Source organism: Anser cygnoides, chromosome Z (genome assembly GCF_040182565.1).
Source record: "Anser cygnoides isolate HZ-2024a breed goose chromosome Z, Taihu_goose_T2T_genome, whole genome shotgun sequence".
NCBI classification, from domain to species: domain Eukaryota; kingdom Metazoa; phylum Chordata; class Aves; order Anseriformes; family Anatidae; genus Anser; species Anser cygnoides.
In genome coordinates, this window is record NC_089912.1 from 3,788,012 (window position 1) to 3,807,827 (window position 19,816).

A 19,816-nucleotide genomic window follows, 5' to 3' on the forward strand; every position below is an offset into this window, starting at 1 on the left:
CCTGATAGAATTAGTCTGGTCATTATGCCAATACCGTGTCAAGTTGTGTATTTCATAATTCAGGAATAATGTGAGTAAACTGGAAAAGACAAAGAAGATGTCAGAGAATGATGAGAGGTTTCAGCAATTGCTTTGTAAAAGGCTCAAAGACCTCAAGAAGTATTTATCTTATAGAACTAAACTTAGAAATGCTTGAAAGTATAAAGCCTTCCTGCCAACAGCAGCCACTTAGTCTCACCTAGTCACATAGCAGGATGGAATACGCTGCCTCCAAGAAGTGCTTGTTTATCTCCCCTGACTAAACAGGGAAAGTACGTAACGGTCTTTGACTGGGCACTGAGACTTTTGGATAATTAAATTATGTGATGTTAGGTAAGATGGATCTCTGTACTCTGTATGCAAATGAACATTGAAAGATAAAAATCTGTACAGTAACACAGAAGCACAGATGAATTAATTTACAAAAACAAAATTAGATATTAACACCACAAAAAATTTCCAGTTGTTTCTATTGTTCTATTACGTTGTTTCAGCCTGAATTATTTCACGCTGTCCTTTGTCTTACAGTTTCTGTGGGAAGCAAAGTGACCCTACGTTCAGTTTGGCTCTCACGAGCAGCTATCCAGCTGCCCGGTATCAGAGGGATTGACTTAATAGCCATCAGTCCTCAATTACAGCAGAGCAGTGAACATTAAATGTTTCTAATTATTGAGATAGAAAACACAGGAAGAGGCTGAGAACTCAAGTTGGGCTCGCTAACTCACAGGAGTAGTTTCACAGTAACTTTCAGGAGATTTTCAACAAAACTGCACTCTGATCTGAAACGACTGTACTACTCTCTCCACTCAATTCTCAGTACTCTGTGTTTTCTCTAGATCCCGAAGGAATTCCTGATTACTTTTTAAATTTTATTTTCAGCACACCACTCCAGAGACCTATGCTTCCCTTTGTTGCACACCAGCGTAAGACAGCGCCCATGGGATTTTGTCTGCGGTGCTCCTCACCCAGCTGGAAGGTTATTGATGATTGACATGGGACACTCTGCACGCACTTGGAACAACTCAGCATGCTGCCCACACAGCACTCTCACCCCTTACAAATGTCAGGAATAAACAATTGGGCCTGGTTTTGGACCCACAATAGATCTGGCATTGCACAGAACTATGCCTTCAGGTCAGCCTTAACTTCTCTTTTCAATAAAAGCAGTAAATAAGGTGTACTAAGTACACCCCTCAATTCTTTATTTGTTTGGATTTCCTTTGGTTGGAATTCATTAAAACTCGGCACGTTAAAAATGGCTCTGCTGTGGGTAAACCAATATTGAAAGCAGCAGCAATAGAATCAATAGACTCCAGTTTGTTTGTTTGTTTTGAAATCTTGCCTTTTCCCTTCATTGGCATCATCTGAAAGGAAAGATCAGTGAAGAGGGAGTTAAAAGAAGAAACAAATCCCTGAGAAGGAAAGTTGGACTTAAAGGAGCAAGAAGAAAAAACTGAAAACAAAGGGCTTCAGAAGGGAGCATTTTCTCTTCTTGTTTACATTTTTGTTTCTATTTATAAAGCAGATTTCTGTGTTGTGTGAATATGAAGGCCATTTGGCTTTCAGCCACAGTATTGCAATCTTTATACACTATTAGCAAAAATAAGCGCTGATAGTAAAGTTTGCTGAATATCTCTAAATGCCACAAAACTGAGATATCATTAATGCTTCTCAACTGTTAATTTTTTTTTCACTGTATAATAAAGTTTTGCTTTCACCTGAGTTAGGCTTCCAAACTTCAAAATTCTGGGCCAAATACTTATTTGGACATAAGTAGCAAACAAGTAAATCCTGAGAATTTTGAAATGTTAATCCTGCACAGACATTGCTCTGTCTTTTACCTTTCCTGGTACTGCAGCTGAAGCAGACTGAACTACTCTGAATGAGGAACATAGGCATGTGCAGAGGTCTTTCACAGATCAATCCTGAATTAAGATACATCAGACACAAGTTAACTTTACATTTTGACTGTTTATTAATGAATCACTTGCAATACAGTGGAGCATTTCAAGAATACCTAACATCCATCAGATGCTGTTCCGATTAGTTCTAGTGTATTGGTAGAACGGGCTGATCTTGCTCCTCTCTTCACAAAGTAATTGGCAAGATACAAACGATGTTCTTGTAAGAAATGCCTTTTTTGTTTGTTTGTTGTTTTGTTTTTGTTTTTAAGAAAGAGGATTTTCTTTGAACAATAGTTCATGGTAGTAAGTCTCTTTCAAATGGATTCCTGCAAGAGAGACTATTATTAAGAATATCACGGACCACCACAAGCACTTAAATTCTTCCCTGTGTGGTTGTCATTTCATATTTGATTCCATATGGATAACTGTTTGGTTGGCTGATGTCTAGGATGCATTCCTTGTGTGATTACTTCCTCTCAGTGTGATTTACAGCAGGAAGCAGATCTAACTGCAGTGTTGAAAGAAACAGCAGCCAGAAATACAGAACATGACTGTGGTAGCTTAGTCTCCAGGGAACTATGCTTCAAGTCATGCTGTGGGACAGGGCATAACTGACTGAGACTCCTACTAAAGAGGTGTGCTCACCTGTCTGAGAGGCTGACTAGTCTGTTTATCAAGCTTCTGACCACTATCCCATAGCAGCTTAGGATCACACTTGTGTTTTCTGTTCTTCAAGATTTAAAATGAGATTTCTGATTAATTTCCTCTTCTCAGCTGCGCTCTCTGAAGAGTCCTTTCCAGCTATCCCCACCCTGAGGAAATGCACAACCACGGTCAGGTATCACCTGATGCCTGGTTAGAAGTACCAAATACTCGCACTGCTCTCTTTACTGAACTGCTGCATGTCCTTCTTCGTGGGCTGGGAATGCTTTAACATTAAAATATTTACTGGGAAGTTTCCTGATGAATAAACACATCCATGAAAAAGCACAAAGTAAACAAATACAAATAGAGGATACTGCATGACTAAGTTTGAGTGTGATGTTTCTGCCTCAGTAGTTAATGCCTGACTGATGAATGTGCAGATGGTTATAAATAAATTCAGGTTTTGATCCTCTGTGTTCTGGAGATGTCCAGGATTTAAGACAAAGAAAAATGAGAACTTCTAAGTGGACTGTGCTCTTATTCTTTTGACAAAAATTTAAATCACCTTCCTGCGATTAGTTAGGCAAAGGTTAACCTATTCACTGTACTGCTCCTTTCTAATATACTGGCAGAGTACACTGATATTAATGTTTAAAAAGAGATTTTAACTGAAGAAAAAAAAAGAAAAAAATATTCCTAATATCATGAAAGAACAGTAAATGTTCCATGGCATCTGTTCATGGGAAGTTGCTACATTTTAACACAATTTATAACAGAAATGTTATTCACCTAATCATGACCTTTTATTATTGAACTTGCCTATGTATTTGACAAGACTCACAAAAAATGAGATGACTTTTAAGGAAACATTACTATAAATATGTTCAAGTGTAAAACATTGAACTAATAATGAGAAACTAAGCCCTTTGTTTCTACTTAACGCATCCCAGATTTGGTTGATCAAAGTTGCAGCATGCAATTCTGACACAATTTATGTTAGGACACAAAGAGAATGCCATCTCTGAAGACATCGCTTGGTCTTACAAAGCTCAGTGGCTCCTTTCAAACCCCAGTGGCAGCTTACTGGCTTGTAGGTCACATGGAGAAACAGTAAGATGAGGACTTGGCATGGGTTGTCTGCCTGCTCTTCTTGTGCCGTTATTGTTGCTAAATAAAGTTGCAGTCTTGTTTCTTCAAATGAAGTGTGTCCACTTCCTCATTTGCAGCACGCCTCAGACAATGTAGATAGTATGCAACAAGTCAGAAGCTTTCTCATAAAATATCCATCAAATTACTGAAAATGCACAACTTGAGAGCATGTAAAACACTAGACTGAAATTGAAAAACAATGCTTACCAGAATTGCATTGTTCCGAAGATAAAGCACAGCAAAAATACTAAAAACTGTCCATAAGCTCTTTTATCTGTATTGCTCTTAGTTTCGGAGTCCTCCAAAAGTATTTCAGTCTAATTAAAAAAAAGCAAAAAGGTTTCCAGCTCCTGACTGACCTTCCCAATTCCTGATACGTATTTTTTCTTCCGTTCAAATAAAGAGAAAACCCTACTTGGAAACACAAATAATTTACATTTTTTGACTTGAGAGTTGATTCTCTTTTTTTCTGAAATTCTTTAAGTGAAAACTTTAAGTGTTTTCTCATTTGTGGCTTACTTTTCCCCCTTGAGACCAAAGGGATATTACTTGAATAAATGTGTAATAAATGTACCATAATGTATGATTATATATGTATGTTTTATATATATGTATGTTTATATATGTATAATAATGAATAAATGTAAGCTTCCAAAGGAAAGCAATAAGGCCAGAACTATCCTACAGCTCTATGAATTTGTCTTACTGGCTGTGGAAATCCTGCCATCCAACATGGCTGTAAAATGGTGTCTGCAAAGGAGCACTGCAACATCTTAGCATTCTAAAGCTTGGAGTGATCCTGGGGACTCTCAGGCATACAGAAGAAAAAAAATACAACACATCAACTGGTAAGACAGAGGACAAAACTCACTCTTTTCAGAGTTGGTCTGCAAGGGGAAAAGGTGCAACTACTCTCCTTAAATGTCCTTTAAGTTTGTCCTGAGCAACATCCAAGGCCTTCAGGATTTCTTTCTCTAAATGTAATGCTTGATCTGCAACATTTTTAAGTTAATGAAATAACTATCTGCCATTATTTCTTATTCTTTCCTTAAAATTATTTCTTTAAAACTATGAAGTTACTTATATATTATCATCCTCTTCCCTCTGACACCTGAAATTTGAGTACAAAAGACACAAGATGGAAAAGCAAACATCTTAATTATGCTATACTCTAAAGCACCCTAAACAACTTGCATCTAAGTCCTATATGTGATTTTTTATTCCACATCTAGGTATTGCAGGAGTCTATGCAGTGATGCAGCAACATCACTTGATACAAAAATATTCCTAGAAAAACATAATCCATTTAACACTGTTATGAAACACACTCCCACATAGCCATTTAATTTATCAAAAACATCAAAAGTTGGAAGCAGTGCAGACAAGCAATAAAAAGGCTCAGTGAGAATGAGATACACGAAAGAGAGAATACTGAAATGCATGTCTCGGGTATACAGTATAAATCAACAAAAACAATATTGTTCAAAATCTGTATAAGATCAGCTAGCTTGATCTTTTAAAGTTGCTTCCAGTTTCTGCCCACCATGTGTGGTGCTTCCCTGTGGTTTGTTATTTTACTTCAATGGCAGAGGGAGGAAACCAACAAAGCTCAGTAACCATACTGCATAGCACAATGTAACCATGGAAGCATTTGTCCACTTGTCAGAGCCTCTCCAGAAGGATTCAGCCATTCATTTCATTGAATCAATATTGAAGCTTTTAAGATTTATTACTAGAGGGTGGAGGAAAACTAATAAAACAAATTCCTTGTTGCTTCCCATTAAATACATCTTGTCACAGTAGGCTTATTAATACCTTGTAAACACTTTACTGATGTCGTGTGGGCTACGTTACTGTCTCTCCTTACGGGGGGATTACTCCTAATGTATTTGCATTAACATGCCCGATACTCAGTGAAAGAACTTAAAGGTTTTTGACACATTCTGATGTCTCGTATAGAAGCTGAATCGAATGGAAGGACAAAAGCTGTAAGAAAACACGGGCGAAGGGAATCTGTTTTAAAATTCATGAAAATGCCCCCCGATAAAATGTTTCTATGTCTATTAGAGCACTCCTTTAATTTACATCATAAATGGGACGTCTGTAACCATATCTTAAATGCTTAAAAAGTTGAATGGGATGATTTATTTTAGAATTACTTTAATAGTTGTTATACATTAAAGTATGGTAAAAATATATTAAATTAGCATCAATTCTTATCTAATAATGACTGATAAAGGCAAAGCTGAAAACAATATATCTTGAATGAAAAGCACAACTAAGCATTCTAGACTACAGATTGCTGTAGCACATGACATTTAAATTTGTTATCAACTTTATGATGAAAATGTGAAAAAAGAAGCATAGCAAGAAGTTAAGTTGCAGTATAATTACTATTATTAATATCAGGACCAGAGAGTATAATTGAACAGTTTACTTTACACTAATATACCATTACAGGGGAAAACTGAAGCACCTTAACGACACATTACAAATATTTATCAATATATCAGGCTGTGAATGCCATACCTGTTAGTATATTAAAGCTTTTCAAGACTGAATTAGATCCTTCTTCATGAGATCAAGTCTCCCTTCTCCTGCTCCAACTCCTTTCTAATATTCGGTCTTCCTTCTGCAAAAGCTGTGTGGCTTACCCCACACTGTTCCAGTCATGAGGAGCTTAAAACAAAGGATGAAAGTAATGCTAGGGTTTTCCAGACAACTCCCTTACTTGCTTATAGGCCTGGCTTTATGTGGGAAGAACAGTACAGGGCAGAAGAAAAGCCCGCATAGTTGACTGGATTGCGCTGATGTATCAGGGCCTGCATAAAGGCACTTTCTCACTCTGTGGAATAAAATCAAAGGACTGCTTGCCAATGAAAGCTTTTCTCAGTTGCAGCTGTAGGTAGCTATGTACCAATACAGAATAAATCTGCAGAAAAACTGCCTGTGCTTGTGGGCTTGTAACAGGGGAATAAATACGTATCAATAGAGTCCTATCCACACAGCAGTGTCAATGGTTAGGCTATTTACCAGCACCAAGGAAGCCACAGCTGAAAACCCAGTGTTCAAAAAATACCGTATCATATTCAACTCCTTCCCGTGGAGTATCAAAACTGCCTCAAAATCCCTAAGCTTTTTATTTCCAAAATTAAGAAGAGTTTAGCAGAGTGACAGAAAGTCAGTGTTCTACAATCAAGAACAAAATGTGTTTTAGCATGTGTCTTGGTGCAAAGTGTGGCAAAAATTCAGTCAGAAACATAATTGTTAAAAAAACAATGGTTATGAAAAAGAAGACTGTAGAACAGACATTGTAACTTGGACTGTATAAATTACAGAAGATTAAAAATATAAGGGAAAAACACTGGGTTGGGAAAATAATGACAAGTTTAATAACAGTATTTTTAAAGTCTGTAACACTCATTTCCAAAGATACAAAAGGACATTTAGACAATAAATATAAGTGGCAATTTGAGAATTTTCCCATACATCTGTTTCTCTAACTGGCAAAGAGTATTCCTTAAGAGTACACCTCCTCCTCTTAACTTGGTTCTGACTATCTGAACTGATTTTCAGTGCTGCCACTTGAAAGTTAAATATATTTTTAGAAATGCAAAATGTATGTGAAATAAGCTACACGGGGAAGAAAGGAAATCATAGCAAAGACAAAGACTGTAGAAATGGTGACTAAATGCTAAATGATTGAATGCAAGTCAAATACCTACTCTAATCATCCATTGCGGTGTTTTATCCCTTGGGATGAACTACATTTTCTTAGGAAAAATGTTTTTTTTTCCCAAAGTTAGCTGATCTGTGTACGTTTCATTTGAAGAATTCTAAAATGCTCAGCTACAAAGACTGTTTGCTCACTGCTGTTTTTTTAGTATCTTCTAATATGTTATGGGAAGAACTAAGAGTGTTGGTCTCCCACCTATCAGAAAGAGAATGTGGACTGTTACAGTAACAGAATGTCAGACAGACTGACAGCAAACCTAGACAGAATAATGTAAAGGCTAATGTGAAAATTCACTTACATACGGTAAGAGAAAGGAATAAAAGAAAAATGTGATTCTATTCCAATAACGCAATTTTGGTTAATTCTGAGAGATTATAAATTTGGATGACAGTAATTATGCTCATGTAACAGAGCTGAACAGTTGGAGGACTTGTTTTATAATCACATTGCTACACTTCACAGACATAGCACAATGCTAGGAAATAGCACAATGTTGTTAAATGAATTAAAAATTAGCTGGTAGCTGTCGAAAAGCATTCTTCATTAAGATATTATGAACAAAATACAAATTTCCTTTCTAAGAAATGAAAATACTTCTATTATGTAGCTCAACAAGGACCACAAAGAGATCTGCTGCTCCTCAGCACTATCTTCATGTACATGTAAAAATGACAATTGGATGTTTGTGATGTTGGTATCAGCAGAAAGGAAATTACAGTATTACAGTGGTATGGTTCACCTGGTAAACTGGTCCCATAAAACCAAGTCATGCTAACACTACTGAATACTTTCAAAACCAAAATGTAGGTTATACCTTACGAATGGCCTCCTGGATCATTTTCTTATGCAGGAATTCTAGCAGAAAAGCATCTCACTTTAAGTGTCCAGTGTGATGCTGTAAGAAAGAAAAAATAGAATTAGTGTGATCTTTGGCTGTATCAACAGCAGATTAGCAACAAGTAGTTGTGGGGAAATGGGGAGGAACCTTTTACCTTTGTACATAGCACTAATGGATAGATATTTTAAACTGTGTTAAGTTCTGGTGTCCACACTAGTAAAGATGCTGAAACCCAGGGAGGATGGAATCAAATCAAATTCCTAAAAACTGAGAGCTAGAGAAAGCAGGAAACAAAAGTTAACGAGCTCATAATGTTAAATTCATTTAAAAAATATGAAGGAAAGAGTTGAGTACAATACAAAAATTCTTTCTGAGAAAAAATAAGCTGCACACTGCAAGGGTTTCTAAATTTACTCAAGGAAGACAGCTCAAAAAGTAAAAGCTATTCCTGGACTTATCTGCTGATTCAGAGCTAAAATTGGAAGTAATCTATGACAATCTTTAAAAAAATACATAAGTTATCACACTACAGAAACTCTTATTCATCACTATGGATAAATGAGTAGGAATTCAGAATCTGATAGGAAAATCTGTCTGTGGATAATGTGAAATAAATATTCAAAAGTCTATACTCCATTTTGCTCGCTGCCTTCGCTGTTACTGACTGGTTTCACTAGATTTTGTTATTCAGAGGATACCTAAGCTGAGCAAAGTAAAGTGTAAACTAGATGCAAGTACAGTTCTTTAGAGATTTTTGATAAATAAGTGTCAGACAAGCAATGCACCCTACTGGCTGTGTTACGGAAGGTGCACAGCATATTTCTATTATGAATACATACTTATATAAAAATTAAAAAGTAAGCAATGCAGGCTGAGTAACTAAAGGGAAGCAACAAATACATTAAATATGAAATAAGGAAACAACAGATTTAAGAAAATGTTATTAATTACCATTTATTCTTATTGAAACTGTGACAGTGCTGATTAAATTTTGCAGTTTGATTCTTTTAACCGATATTTCAGTGAAGTTGTCTGAACCTTGTTGATTAAAAAGGGTTTCTTCAAATTTTGAGAACCGAGGCCCGGATTTTAACGCTAATATAATTAAATGTATATATGCAAATATTCCCACTGGAGAACAGACTACTCCACAAATCTCTGCCGACCCAGCACCACCTACTTTCTATGTAACTCTGTAGTTCTTAAATAGCTCCTCTTCTTGCACTTTACACATCTTGGACTCTACTGAAGCTACAGATCTACCGTGACTTAACTATTCCCTATGATTTTAGTACAACTCCCAGGCACCACATAGGGAAGCAGAGACAGACAAAGGCTGTATATATTTCTCTGTGTGAATCTTTTGATGATTCATAGCTTATAATTTCATTGAAGTAACTAAAACATGCATTTAGATACCTGGTGCTAGCCATCTGAAGGTAAATCCAGCCCCATGCCCTTGAACCACAGAAAGTTACAATATATAAAGACTTACAAAAACAGTGGTGGGACATTACATGAATGCCATCTCCAGGCAGATATTTTTTTTTGATTAAATATAACCTGGAAGCCACATGAGCCCTCCAACATGTTCTGTATAGCTCCCTTTTACAATTTCCTTAAAATACTTTTAATATCCCTACGTGTACACCTAAGTGCCTAACTGTGATTAAGACACGCTGGGTGCAGAATGACCAACGGGAATGTGGTAGAGATCCCTGTGGCTGCTCCTGGAATGCCACAGAGTGATTAACACTGACCCTGCTGCTCATTGAGAATGCGCTATTAGGATATGCAAAGCAACTTACATGGGGACGGAGAAAGGCCGTGTTCCCATTAGCATTCATGGGAGCTATGCAGCTACAGTCTTGTTCGTCAAGTTTGGAATATACCCTTTTGTTATTGATGGGAAAATGTCACCAGTTACAAATGGTTACACACGGGGGTGTACCAGGGTCAACCCAAACTCCAGGACTTTCTTTCCCCCTCTAAGGCAGAGTGCTGCTTCAGCAGTTCTTTTTTGACCTGATGGTACACCTCTTTAGATAAAAGAAATGGTGAAATTCCCTGCGCTGACCTTTTTTGTAGCCCCACCACCCAAAGATTAAAGAAAACCTCCACAAGGATATGCCCGTACCGGCGTATGAAGGGACAATCATCAGACACTGCTGTAGGCATCAGTGGGTATGAAGTCTGCCTTCACACTCCTCTCCAGGTCCACCCACTGCTCTAACGAGCCTCATAAAACAGTCTTTCAACAGCATGAATAGGGGTTGAGTCATCAGTTTCCCAGCTACAGACAGCTACAGTCACTTCATTCCTACTACTGAAAGCTTCCTTTAAAAAACACAACAGAACGGATCGGTGCCGTAGGTATTCTTTGCCAGATGTGGCACGACACCTCTCAATGGACAAATTCTCATTCACTTTGTTATAATTACTCTTTAGCAACTTGGGATCCCAAGAGAAAGCTTAGGGTTTATGGGAAATTAATTCAATCGTGTTACCTTCAACAAGGCACACTGCTCTTGCTGGAAATACAGCATGGGTTTTGGTGGGAAATCTAACCTGCTTACGTTCCACCATCCCCAGAAATACATACAGTCATCCTGGGACCACTACCAGCATGTACACACATTTGTCATGTAATCTGACAATCCTGGCTCATCCTTGATACGCAGAAGCTTCTATTTAGGGCTGTGCATAAGGCCTTCAGTTCAGCTACGTTAATTAGCATGAGCTGTGCGTCTGACCCATGATAAATACAGAAAGCTTGCTTCTGAGCAGGCTCTGACTGGGATGACCCAAGAAATACCTAGCAAAGAAAATATCCCTAGTAAGGCTCCAGAACTATTTAGAAATATTCTGCTGATACGTAAGAAACTTTGGTTTGGGGCAATTCTAATTACACGTGGCATCAACAGCAACATTTCAATAAATGCAGAACAATAAAGTCCACAAATTAGCCCAACTTGCTGCTGGAAATATTTTCCTGTCTGAGAGTTAGCAGCTTGGCACTACTGCGTGCTTCTTGACAAAATACAGCAATCAGAGCTGCCCTGCCTGGCCAACTCTTCATGTATGCTCACCTGCACATGAGAGTATATTGTTTCATGCAAGTTTCTTACTTAAAACATAGAACTTCTCTACTCCTGACAAAATACCTATATGGAAACGTACTGCTTTCTTTGTTGATGCTATTTGGCTAGAGAGTACCTAGACACTTTAGGAATACTTTAAATAATTTAACCCGATCCTTTCTTCATCAACAATAAATCAGAATTTTAAGGTAGATATTAAAACATATATTGACTTTCAAAAAATAAACTGAGAAACAAAAACACATTATACCTTGACAGCTTATTTTACAATGCCTGGAAATATGGCTTGAATCTTCTCCAAGTTCTGTGAGAGCAATGTGTTTGGTGCTCCATGGAACCAAATAATTGTTAGCTTTTGCATTTATGTCTTGAGACTTACAATATGTAGTTTTCAAAACTAAAAAAAAGTCATTAAAGAATTCTGCATTTTTTAATACCAAGCACACTTCTAACCTCTTTAGTTGTACAAGAAAGTCTGAAAACATCATGTAAAAAAGCTCAAAAAACGAGGCAAAAAAAAAAAAAGGAAAAAAGTTAATTAAGATTACTGTGGTTTGTCTTTGTTTTTTAGGCTTAGATTTAATCTGTTTAGGAACTTGATTCACAATCACATTTCCCTTCAGCAATAATGCAGTCAATTGTTCAACACACCCAGCCTAACCTTAGAGCTGCCAGCTTTCGTAAGAAATACTGTACTTGCTCCTGCTGTAATCAAACACGCCTTCCTAAGGCTTTGTCTGAAGCAACTTCTGCTAGATTGAACTTCCTAGTCAGACCGGAAAGTCCTCCAACTGCAACAGGTCTTTCCTGTAATACCAAATAATTAGTATGATTGTTAGGGAAGGCAATGCATATAGAATATTTAATTTATGGTTCGTTTCTTCTGAGAGAAATTTATATATATATAAACGTATACAGAGATATGTGTGTATATATATAGTATTTATATACATGAATATAAATGTTATTACATAGGCTGCACACTTGCATCTCTGCAGTACATGTCCTGAGGAAGGAAGGGTGAGGAGGGCCAAAAAGCAGAAGGCAGCTGAATAAGCAACAACACTCTTAAGATCCAAGGCAAGGCTGACACGTCAGCAGTCTCTGCAGACGAGGAGGGAATTGCTACAGCCAAAAAGGGCTCTCAAAAAGAGCTGTCTTTCCGCCACAAACACGGTGCAGCCTCCTGCCCGTTTCACCACAGAAGGGCTTGCAGAGATAAAAGGCAGGCTCAGCCTGTTGGGCAGAGCCCCTACGTGCTACTGCTATCCCTACGATCCTGTTATCTGTAGGATCCCGCTGTTATCTCTAGGATCCTGTCACCCCTAGGATCCTGTTGTTACTGTGGGGTCTTGCTATCCGTAGGATCCTGTTATCCCTACGATCCTGTCGATATCTCTAGAATCCTGTTGTCCCTAGGATCCTGCTGTTACTGTAGGATCTTGTCACCCCTAGGGTGCCGTTATCCCTAAGATCCTGTTATTATCCCTCGAATCCTGCTGTTAACCCAAGGATCCTGTTGTTACTGTTGGATCCTGTTATCCATAGGATCCTTTTGTTATCCCTATGATCCTGGTATCCCTAGGATCCTGATGTTTTCCACAGGATCCTGTCACCCGTAGGATCCTGTTGTTACCCCTGGCATCCTGTTATCCCTAAAATCCTGTTGCTACCCACAGGATCCTGTTATCCCTAGGACCCTGTTGCTGTCCCTAGGACCCTGTCACCCCTACGACATGTTGTCACCCCCTCCCTCAGGGCCACGCACGGCGCCTCTCCTGTCCGTGTGTCCGTGTGAGGGGGCAGGACGGACGGCTATAAAATGGAGGACAGCTCCCCCCCAGCGCCGGATGGCGGCCTGCCCCTTCCGGGGCGGTGCGGGCGGCGGGGCCGGGCCGGGCCTGGCCCCGCGGGGAGGCCGGTGCGGAGCGGCGGGCATGGCCGGCAGAGCCACGCAGCCCCCGGCCGTGTCGCAGCCCCCCGGCGGCGGCCACCACCACCACCACCCCCCCTACCCCTACCCGCACCCGGTGGCGGCGGAGGGCGAGGGCCCGGAGGAGGAGGCCGAGGCCTTCGAGCTGCGGCCGCGGGGCCGGGAGAAGGTGCGGCGGAGCGCCTCGAGGGACCGGCCGGACGACATCGTCCTGCTGACGAGGGACATCCAGGAAGGGGACACGCTGAACGCCATCGCGCTGCAGTTCTGCTGCTCGGTGAGTGCCGGCCGGGGTGCGAAGCGCCCTGCCCTTGGACAGCCGAGAAATAAAGCCCGGAGGGTGTTGGGCATGTCTGGGCTCCGCAGAGCACGCCGCGATTCTGAGTTCTGTAGGTTTTTCGGTGAAAATAAGAAGTAAGCGCATGGTTTTGTTTATGGCATTTTCACACTGTACAGGGGAAGTTAGCGTAGTGCATCACGCCGGTGGTCGCTTCTGCTGGCTGTGACGGAGGTGTTGCTGAACCACCTGAAGTGCTCGTGTGAAGCCTTAATCCCGTTAAGGAGAGAAAAAAGTAATAAAAACGTATAGTTCTCCTTGAAGCTTTTCAGGTTTTCTTAGAGCTAAATCGCCCACATATTTATTGCTGTGAGTGTGCTGTAGCATGGGGAAATCTGTCCAGACCATTAAGATTAGTGTATCCCTCCAAGACCATCTGGTACAACCATCCCCCTACCACCAATGTCACCCACTAAACCATGTCCCTAAGCACCACGTCCAACCTTTCCTTGGACACCCCCAGGGATAGTGATGCCACCACCTCCCTGGACAACCCGTCCCAACGCCTGACTGCTCTTTCTGAGAAGGAATTTCTCATAATTTCCAACCTAAACCTCCCCTGGCACAACTTGAGCCCGTTCCCTTCAAGTGCACGTCTAGTGCTCAGACCTGAGAAGTGATCTGCGCTTTCTTGGGCACTTAGGGGTAATGTGAGAGAGGTGCGGGGCTTTAGGCAGAAAGCATAATTTGTGCTGATCACTGGGGTAAATGCTGCGTTTTGCAGTCCTTCATCCTACTCTGACTTAGTGTGGTATAGTTAATAAATAACACTTCCATGTTATGAGGTTAGTGGAGGCAGTAGGCATTGATTGTTCGAACTTTTTCTGGCCAAATCTGTGTTTTATGTGCAGCAGTTAGAGGGAAGAGGGTTTCAGACCTTACTCTTAACTACCTTGATTTTTTTCTGATGTAGATGTCATCCCAGTGAGGATAAGAAGCATCTGAACTCTGGTACTGTGTATCTTTAACAGGCACAATTTCTGTGTTCTTCTCAGGTGTTGCAAAAAAGTACTGACTTCCAAGTACTTAATTATGGTGAGGTTTGTGGCTGTGCCTTCCACATTGAAGCAGTTACTGTACCAAAATAAAGCTGCTCATTCTCCAAGGGCAGTTAAACCCTTACAGATATTTCCTATGAGAGTGAAGATCTGAACCTCTTAAGAGCAAAACTAAATTTGTTTTGAGGTAGAATAGGCAAAGGGGAGAGCTGACTTTGACGGAATTGATTGAATGAGGGAATTTTATTTATAAATATTTATAAATGAGGGAAGATTATAGTGTGTTAAGTTACGTTTTGTTTCTACCTGAGGACTCAAAAGCAGGAATCATCTCCAAAACAGAGCTGTGGCTAGATGAATTGGAAGCTTGTAATTTGTAATCTTTACTCAGAAGTTTTGAATTTAATGAGGAACTCACAGCCATTTATTTCATTTGCAGAACACTGGGGTGAAGTCCCATTCATTTGACAGGGATAGTTGACAATGATGGGTTAATACATTTTAAGGGACTGTCTGTACCTGACTTTCAGTCATCATCTGAAGCATGAGGGTTTGTTAGCTTGTAATACCTTCTTGCTTATCGTTGTTCAGGTTTGCTTTTTAACCTCTTCCTACTTCAGCCTGTTCAAACTGGTATCAGTTATCCCTGTCTTTTGTAAGTGGAGAATTTGGTTTCTCAAGAATTTAGAACTCTTAACAGCTTCAGGTCAATGGATCTTTTAAACTTATTTACATGTAAACTGTTGTTTTTATTTTTAGGTCGCAGATATCAAGAGAGTTAATAACCTTATCAACGATCAAGATTTTTTTGCCTTGAGGTCTATCAAAATCCCCGTGAAAAAGTTCAGTGTACTGACCGAGACACATGCCTCTCCAAAAGGAAGGCCAGTCCTTCGGCCGGCTCACTGTTCCCCAGAAGTGCTGGAAACATCACCTTCTGACAAATTCTCTGCGAACGAGACTGCTGGCAACTTCTTAAAAGAAGTGGATCGAGATATAGAAGAGATTGTGAAGTGCAACGATACGAAGAGAGAGAACCTTAATGAAGTTGTTTCTGCCTTAGCAGCCCAACAGGTCTGTTTTGAAACTGATGGTAAAACTAAAAAATCCAAGGATCCTTACTATGGAGCGGATTGGGGCATAGGGTGGTGGACAGCTGTAGTGATTATGTTGATCATTGGCATAATAACTCCGGTTTTTTATCTCCTATATTATGAAGTTTTAGTGAAAGCAGATGTCAGTCACCATTCTACAATGGAATCTGCCCATTCCTTTGTCACAGCAGCTCCGCATCAGAAACAAATAGAAAATGGAATGAATCCTGCGAATATTATAAATGTTGATAATCAAGGAGACCTTCAGCCTTACAACCGAAAACCCCAGGCAACTGTCATTCATAGACACATAACATAGCGTTAGATGAAGAGGAAACCACAAAATGCAAAACGCATCTGTTACACAGATGAAATACTTACAGAGAAATACTTAATGATTTACCTTTATGGGCAGTGTTCCAGCACACGGATATTTCCGTGGATCATGTAAGCCCGTTAATGTGCTTCAGGCAGAAGACTTTGATGCAAGATAGGAATATAAATTAAGATATGAAATTGTCTCTGAAGCTTTGCACTTTTTTGATAGTGTGTGTTTTCTAATAAATGACGAGGTGAAAAAGGTAGTTTGAGCTAACACATAAGGAATCTCACTGTACATTTTTCAGCCCTAAGATGGGCATTTGGGGATATCTATCTTTTAAATATCTTAAAGTATTTATAGAGTGCATAGTACATTTGACATTTTAATATCAAGTTTACAGTTACCAGATAAGACTACATTCTTATAATTGTATTTTTCTTACAGAATTTTTAAAACTCAGTCATTCCATAATTAACTGCCACTATAAAGTCCTCTTTTTCTTAGATGTCTATGGAAGAGGCAGTAGCTAATATTTAAGCTGGAGTCTTCAAATCTTGTGCCTGTGGTCGACCCATTCTTTATTACTTTTCAGTATAGGTAGGAGGATAACTTTGGTTCCTATGTACGTCATACTGTCCTTCAACACAGTCCAGTTGAGAAAGTCTTTTGTTTGAAACTTCACATCCTTCTCCATGGTATCCTTCTACTGCAAGCTGACTTGGCTGGACTGCAATTCTCTTCTGGTCAGCTGCATGTGAGAAGAAACAAGTGAAGATGTGTGACACCTTGCTGTGACTGCTTCATTAGTCTTTATGGTTATGGCTTTTTCTTCCTCCAGTACATCGCAGTTCAAGAGCAGCTAATTCTTCAGACAGCAGCTATTGAACTGCTTGGGGTTCCTTAAACGCCAGCTTCTTCCTGAAATTTCATGCAAACCTTCATATGATGTTCAGAGGCTGCTAGGAAGAAGCCTAGCGCTGCAGCAGAATAGACCAGCCATAGCTTCAAACTGTTCTTTTGCTGATATTCTTCAACCACTCTGTTCTTTACTGTTTCACTCGATGTCATGGACAAACTTCTTTTCTTCCCTACCTGAAAATGCTACAGGAGAAAAATTAACAAAAAAAAAAAGACTTCTACAGAAAGAAGTAAAGAGGTACTTGTGTGCTCTGAATATTATAAAATAAAAAATGAAATGTTGCCTATAATCTTTTGTTATATTTGCCTTGTGGAATAAGGTTTCTATTGTGCTGTTTAAGTAATACTTGTTACTAAAGCTGAAGCTAACAGACTTTCGTAAGACTTAGAAATGGAAAATATCACTATCTTTTCAATTTAAACACTATTAAAAGCTCTCCTCTGAGTGTCTTGATCAAGTATATGCGGGGGGGGGGGGACGGGGGACTGATAAAGCAACTTTTTTTTTTTAACTATAGGAAGTATTCAAAAGTGCTTTATCAACTTGAATTTTGAAAGTAAAGGCTTCTGCCATTATGGGGCAAATATTATTCACTGGCATGCTAAGGGCATGAACATGAATCGGTTTACTTTCAGTGTAGATTGAAATAGGCTAAAGCTTGAAGGGAATGCACGGTTGGACCTGTGAACTGTGGCTACTGGCTGTGGAACCCTTCAACCAAAGTAATATCTCTGGAGGCAGTGTGGCTACTCATTGTTTCCACATGAGAAGAGGCATTCTAAATGAGTGTGAACTTCGTGTTTCGCGTGCCGCTTGTTTTCAAAGATCTTTTTAAATTTTATTTCCATGAAAACAATACGGTAATAACGCAAGCATGACCGTCCAAGTGCCAGTTCTGGGTAAGGCTGTGCGAAAAGTTGAGTTGCAAAATAATTTATGGTGGCAAGTGTGATGTAGCTTCTATGGCTAGAAGTTTAAAAGCAAGCCAACTTTTAGGAAGAGGTGGTTTGCTCTTGTCTGTACAACAGAACTTTAGCACGTTAAGACAAAGTAGCCAGTGGTCTGCGAAGCCTGGGACCTGGTACCTAATGGGTCAATTTTTTGCTGTTAGCTTATTTGTTGGTTTGTCTCTTCCTCCATCATTCCCTCTCCGTTTATGGAACTTTATCCTTTCATTTCTTAGGAAATTGTTTAAGAACAAGAGATTAACTAGTGTGATACGCAACATAAGCCTAAGTTGCCATCCATACGTTAACAGGCTGGAATTAAATTGCCATCATGTTTGAAGTGAACTTAATTTCAATTGTGGTTTAATGTGGTCAGAAAGGTCTCTGCTGTTTATATTTAAGAGAAGAGATCCTTTTGTCAGTGGTGTTAGAGCTGAATGGTTCTTTAGTGTCTCAGGCTTCTTTGGCCTTTTTATGGTGTTTTAAGGCCTGTGGCTTTGTCACTCAGTTGCTAAAGGTGTGATAGTAAGCATTGATTAGGGAAAAAAAAAAGGAAAGTTTTGCTGAAAAATACTATACTCTGACCAAGAGCCTGGCATGTTTTTACTGTTATGTAGCATATTTCACATAGCATATTTTTAAAGTAGAACATTAACATTATGAGAAAACACAGTAAGTCTCTTTCCAAGATCATGGGACTTCAGGCAGTAGGAATCTACAAGCATCAGCTGGCTTTTCTATTTGCAGGGTATGGGGATTTGTACTGTTTTTTTCCAAAGTACAATGTGTTACTGGCACTGTGTCCTCGTCTATTAGTTCTGAATAAACTAGGTAACTGCTCTGTATGGAACTAAAAACTGATATAGTAAATTAATTGTAAAACCAGTCTTTTAGAAATTGACTTTAAAAAAAAAAAGAAAGCAAACTGAATGGTAAATTGTATTACAACACATTGTTGGTCTGGAAGTTGGTTTTAAATTTAAGTGCATATTGCACTGTTGGATCATATGAAATTTTAAATGCTTTAAATCTCCTATATTTTGGAATATGTTGTCAGAAATAATCTTTGTATAACTGTTTTTATAAAGGTTCAAACTATAACTTTGTGAAATAATCCTGAGTGAGGATGCAAGTTTTATTTAAAATACTTTTGCTCCTCTACTTTTAGAAGAACATAAGTAATATGCATAAAATAAAGATTTTATTTTAGACTGCAGTGAAAGTGGTACATACAGTGTATTCTTAACTCTATATTTTGCATTTGTTATAGGAGGCCACTGCTCGTATTTGTTTTGGCTAGTTTCTCTGTGTGATCTAAATTACTCTTTGGCCAACAAGTTAACTTTGTTGGCAGAAGCTGCCTGTAGCATTCACATGTGGTGCAGTATAACTGGTAACTTAAACGTTTGTCCTGTGCCTGTCTTGTGTAACTTGGAACTCTTCTGTATAAAGTTCCGAGAACTTGTTAGTTCTCTGAAATGAGCATTAAAAAAATAGGTATGAAAAATCAAGGTTTTGGCCGCAGGTTAGCGCTGGTAAGCAGCTGAGCACCAAACAGCCACTGGCCTTGGCTAGACAGGTAGTTCCTAGCAAAGCTTTTAGCTGGCAAGCTCCCTGCACGCTGGAAGCTAAAAGCAGTGCCTGCCTTCTTGTACAACATACCAGTATTTTTCTGCTGTGCTGTTAAGACAGAATTTGAATTTAAGTCTACCCAAATCCAAAGTTTGCTAAGACCCAATGGACAGCCTGAGTTTTATCAGCGTTATGGTGTTGCAATAAATTCTCAGCAGTTAGAAACACCTGTTTTCCTATGTTAGTGTTTTGTCTCTCTACCATTTCATTTCAGAGGTGAAT

At 39.2% G+C, this 19,816-nt stretch overlaps 1 protein-coding gene and 1 long non-coding RNA gene across 16 annotated transcripts; one reads left to right on the forward strand and one right to left on the reverse strand.

Moving 5' to 3' along the window:
* Nucleotides 1-1,365: 1,365 nt before the first annotated feature.
* Nucleotides 1,366-13,293, reverse strand: LOC106047565 (uncharacterized). 15 transcript variants are annotated; one of them, XR_007159294.2, is made up of 9 exons: nucleotides 12,384-13,271; nucleotides 12,074-12,219; nucleotides 8,466-8,585; nucleotides 8,288-8,368; nucleotides 6,267-6,416; nucleotides 4,444-5,723; nucleotides 3,945-4,054; nucleotides 3,673-3,819; nucleotides 1,366-2,903 (listed from the first exon to the last, which is right to left on the reverse strand). It is a non-coding gene; the product is annotated as an uncharacterized lncRNA (long non-coding RNA). The 15 variants fall into 15 exon arrangements; XR_007159295.2 differs by having other exon boundaries at nucleotides 1,366-2,755; nucleotides 12,384-13,270; XR_007159293.2 differs by having other exon boundaries at nucleotides 1,366-2,269; nucleotides 2,589-3,819; nucleotides 12,384-13,269.
* Nucleotides 13,294-13,349: 56 nt separating this feature from the next.
* Nucleotides 13,350-19,759, forward strand: LYSMD3 (LysM domain containing 3). The gene is made up of 2 exons (XM_013199122.3): nucleotides 13,350-13,622; nucleotides 15,440-19,759. Exons 1-2 carry the CDS (start codon nucleotides 13,350-13,352, stop codon nucleotides 16,091-16,093), a joined length of 927 nt encoding a protein of 308 aa, XP_013054576.2. The 3' UTR covers nucleotides 16,094-19,759.
* The last annotated feature ends 57 nt before the right edge of the window (nucleotides 19,760-19,816 follow it).

What these genes read in the sequence shown, in the direction of transcription:
- LYSMD3 (XM_013199122.3), top strand. Translation starts at nt 13,350, where the DNA reads ATGGCCGGCAGAGCCACGCAGCCCCCGGCCGTGTCGCAGCCCCCCGGC. An exon ending in CGCTGCAGTTCTGCTGCTCG is followed by an intron (nt 13,623 to 15,439) that starts GTGAGTGCCGGC and finishes TTTTATTTTTAG; the next exon opens with GTCGCAGATATCAAGAGAGT.